We start from the raw sequence: 4,130 nt of genomic DNA on the forward strand, positions 1-4,130 counted from the left end.
AAAATCGTCCAAAAAAATCGATCAAAGTTGGTCGGTAATGGCCAATAACCGTTCAAAACGCGACCATTAACGTGTGGTCGGTATTTTGAAAGTCGGAAGGGCATACCGACCAAAGTTGGTCGATAATTACAGACCAACTTTGGTCGGTCAATAAATTCAAAAAAAAAATAATTGCTGAAAAAAGGTTATTTTATAACGCTACTAATATATCTTGAAAATTAACGTTAAGAAAAAATTAAATATATAAAATATTATAAAAAATATTAAGTTAAAATAAAATATATAGTTAAAAATATATAATATATATATATATATATATATATATATATATATATATATATATATATATATATATATAAAATATAGAAGGTATTAGATAAATACGAAGGTTTATATAATATCAAGGACATAATAGATTTTTCAAGTAAAAATGTGACTTTTATGATAATTAGAGCAAAGTAAAGTAATTTTGTGTAATAAAAGAAAAAAAATAATTTTTGTGTAATGAACACAAAGTTGAATAATTTTTAAATAATAAAAAAAAAAGACTTTGGATAACAAACACAAAAGTTCAATGACCATGGATAAAATTATGTCTAAGTCTAAAACTTAATTTGAAAGAAAACAACTACTCTACTGTCTAGTATCATTTAAAACGGTTCAGAAAGAATCCAGTGATTTAAGGCAGTTCAATTATATAAGGATTGAAACTGCTTGAACACGAGTAATGGATCGGTTTAACAATTTTACGGCCATAAGATCTTGAAAGAAAAGGAAATAAAAAGATGTTGGAAGATAAGAAGTGCCGACATTCATATAATTGCAGTTCATATTCTAACGGCCAATCACGTCGGTAAAGAGAAGGCCACGTCCACAGTAGTTTCCCATAAAGGCCGTACCACGCGTCCTATAGCAGAGACGTGCTATGTCCAGTAACAACGTGTGTCTCTCAGAGAATGCCACTGCCATGCAAAGGTGGCCAATTGGTTCAATTTTTCCCTCTATAAACCATTCTCATCTTTTTTGTCTTCTCTCCATACAGCTATCTGCTTTCTTTCTTCTGATGACTATAACTATTTGTACATTATATTTACACATTGGTGTCAGAAATCCCAAAGAAAACAAAGGAGCATCGTATATAATTAGAGATCAGGAATTACTGTTTTTTTAAGCTTTGATTATGGAGGCGCAACTGCACCATCCCCAGGATACTGGATTGCACAAAGGTGAGAAATTCTTAATGAACAATGAGATGTAGTAGTATTATATATGCCGTGTTTTTTGAATTGTCTGACTTGAAAGTGTTTTTGTGATTGAAGGGGAAGGCCAAGGTCAAGTTCATGATGAAGGTGAACATCATCATCATAAGAAATCAGTACTAAAGAAGGTTAAGGCAAAGGCAAAAAAGATCAAGGATACTCTAAAGCATGGTCTTGGACACGATCACGACCATGATCAGCACGAGCATCGTCCACTGCAAGGTGAACATGAGGAAGAAGAAGATGAAACTGACGATGAAGAAATGGAGGAAGGTGCAGAAGTTCATGGTGGACCCTGTACGTTCCCCCCCCCCCCCCCCCAAAAAAAAAAAAAATAAAATAAAATAGTACTACTAATTTTTTAGCACGTCAATTACTACTGGCTTAACTGCTTTCTGATTAATGAACTTGTGATTTTCTTGCAATATTCACTGGTCAGATGCTATTAGGAGTAAAGATATTCGAAAAGAGAATGTTGGGCCAATGGTCAATTTAGAGAATCCAACAAGCCCAAAGGAGGATCGTTACGATCATGCTAAGATGAAACATGAAGAAACACATAGGCCAGTTTTGCAGAGACAAGACGAATTTGCAAGGCCACCATCCGTGGGCGAGACTCACTTCCCTGAACAAAGGCATAGACCACCGTTTGCTGAGACTCATGAAACTAAGGGCACTGATCATGGGAAAGTAGAAGATCAAGGATTACACGTGTATAAAATTGGAGCACAAACAGGTCTGGAGAATCCCCACGCCTCCCACTTCTCCCAAGAGAGGGATAGATCACCTTTTGCTGAGACTAAGGGCATTGATCATGCTACTGCCTATGGAAAACAAGAGCATCAAGGACTGCAGGAGCATGAAAATATTGGGGCACCAACAGGTTTGGAGAAGCCTTACTCTTCCCGCTTCCGTGAAGAGATGCATAGGCCACATGCTGCTGCTGAATCTGATATACATGAGACTAAGGACATTGATTATGTTACTGCCCGTGGGAAATTAGAAGATCAAGGACTGCAGGGGCAAAAAATCGGTGTACCAACAGGCATAGAGGAGGATCCTCACGCTCCTAAGGACCGTCCTGAGTTGAGCCCGAATCCAACCAACTATCAGAGTAAAGTAACTGATCCAACAGGCGCCAGTAAGTGTCACTTCTCTTAAATTGCTAGTAAAATAGATTGAATATGTTTTGATTGGATCTTGAAAAAATGCTATATGATGCATTTGTAACAGCTAATGAAGAGGCAGGAGTTAGTCCACTTGTTCCATTATTCGAGAAAATGGGTGTGAATGATGCTCCTCCAGAAACAACACCAAAGCAAGGGACTGAACAAATAATGCCAGAGCTAGGAGCAGGGGACAACAAATTTGATCAAGGAACAGAACACAGCCTATATACAGGAACACATGATCAATTTGCACCACAGGAAGAACCTACTGGTTTCCCCTCAGTTCCTAAAAACACTGAATCACTTCCTAAAAGCATGAATCCTAGCAAGCCAGAAGATTCGCCTCAGGACGCACTAACTGGAAAACCAGGTAGCTATACAGAGAAAATTTCATCCGCCACATCAGCAATTGCTGATAAGGCAGTTGCTGCTAAGAATGTTGTTGCCTCCAAGCTTGGGTATGGTGGCACAGAGGAGGACACAAGAAAGTCACAGGCAAGTGTAGGTGATGAAGATAAAGCAAAAACAACCTCAGCAACTGAATTAGCACAAAAAGCTGTGAGCACAGTGGCAGAAAAACTTGCTCCTGTTTATGAAAAAGTAGCAGGTGCTGGCACCAGAGTCATGGCAAAAGTTGAGGGCACAGCAACTGGAGTAACAGGACATGAAAGCAGGGGAGGAGTTGATGCAGAACATGAAGACAAGACTAAAGCTACTGATAAAGGAGTTTCAATGAAGGAGTATTTGGCCGAGAAATTTAAGCCTGGAGAGGAGGACAAGGCGCTGTCTGAGGTGATTTCAGGATCACTTTCGAGACAGAAGGAGAAAACAGAGGAGTCAAAGCCAATGGGGAAGGTAACGGAATCGGAGGAAGAGGAGAGGCGATTAGGTCCTATTGAAGACGCAAAGAAAGAAGAAGATGGTGCTTCTGGGGAAACTCAAGTTGGCGAAGGCTTTGGACAGGGTGTAGTGGATAGGCTTAAAGATGCTGTAACTACGTGGCTTGGGAAAGGTGGTGAAACACAGACGTCCACAAATGGTAAGCAAAATGTATCAGATGTTTGTTGCAGTTTTCCCCATTTTGACATCTATTAACAACAAAATAAATGTTTAATTTAGTGCTAATTGAGTTGATTTTTGTTTTTGGGATTTAGGAACAAATTCTGCTGTGGATGGAGGTGCTGTAGTTGGAAGGGGTACATGATCAGGATGTTTGCGAAATTGAAGTTATACAACCATGATTCCTTGACTTCTTGTGCTTTGCATTTTCGCTTAATTTTCTTTTTTGTTGTGGTGTGTTCAAACATAAGCTTATTCTAGGAAGTTGTATTTTGCCTATTCTGTGTTTTGTAATCACACATATTAAGTTGTAGTATATCGATCTGTGGTGGTTCACTCCAGCTAGTTTGGGGTTCTGTTGTTTTGTACTGACCTGTGAAACTCATGGACAAGCGGGCCAAATGGACATGTGGTTTCCTGTACCTATTGGTGTTGTGTTCCACCGTGTTTTCTAGTTTTTCCTAGAGGCCAATAAATTGCATTGGGTCCTTACTCAGTTCTTTTCCTTACCAAGAGGCTACTTAAAATCTGAAACTGAATATATAATGTATCTGTTCGATTTGAAATAACACGCATCATTTATTTCCTCCGCTGCTAATGTTCATAAGGCGAGAAAACTGATAATAGTGCCGAGCAATAAATG

The 4,130-nt window shown here is 38.6% G+C and overlaps 1 protein-coding gene across 1 annotated transcript; it reads left to right on the plus strand.

Annotated features, from left to right (window-relative positions):
* The first annotated feature begins 942 nt into the window (after positions 1-942).
* Positions 943-3,909, plus strand: LOC104225101 (low-temperature-induced 65 kDa protein). Its single transcript, XM_009776867.2, has 5 exons — positions 943-1,226; positions 1,320-1,556; positions 1,699-2,400; positions 2,493-3,467; positions 3,583-3,909. The coding sequence occupies exons 1-5, from the start codon at positions 1,181-1,183 to the stop codon at positions 3,630-3,632; spliced, it is 2,010 nt and encodes a 669-aa protein (XP_009775169.1). The 5' UTR covers positions 943-1,180; the 3' UTR covers positions 3,633-3,909.
* Positions 3,910-4,130: the final 221 nt, after the last annotated feature.

The sequence above is a fragment of the Nicotiana sylvestris genome, chromosome 3, assembly GCF_000393655.2.
Source record: "Nicotiana sylvestris chromosome 3, ASM39365v2, whole genome shotgun sequence".
NCBI lineage: Eukaryota > Viridiplantae > Streptophyta > Magnoliopsida > Solanales > Solanaceae > Nicotiana > Nicotiana sylvestris.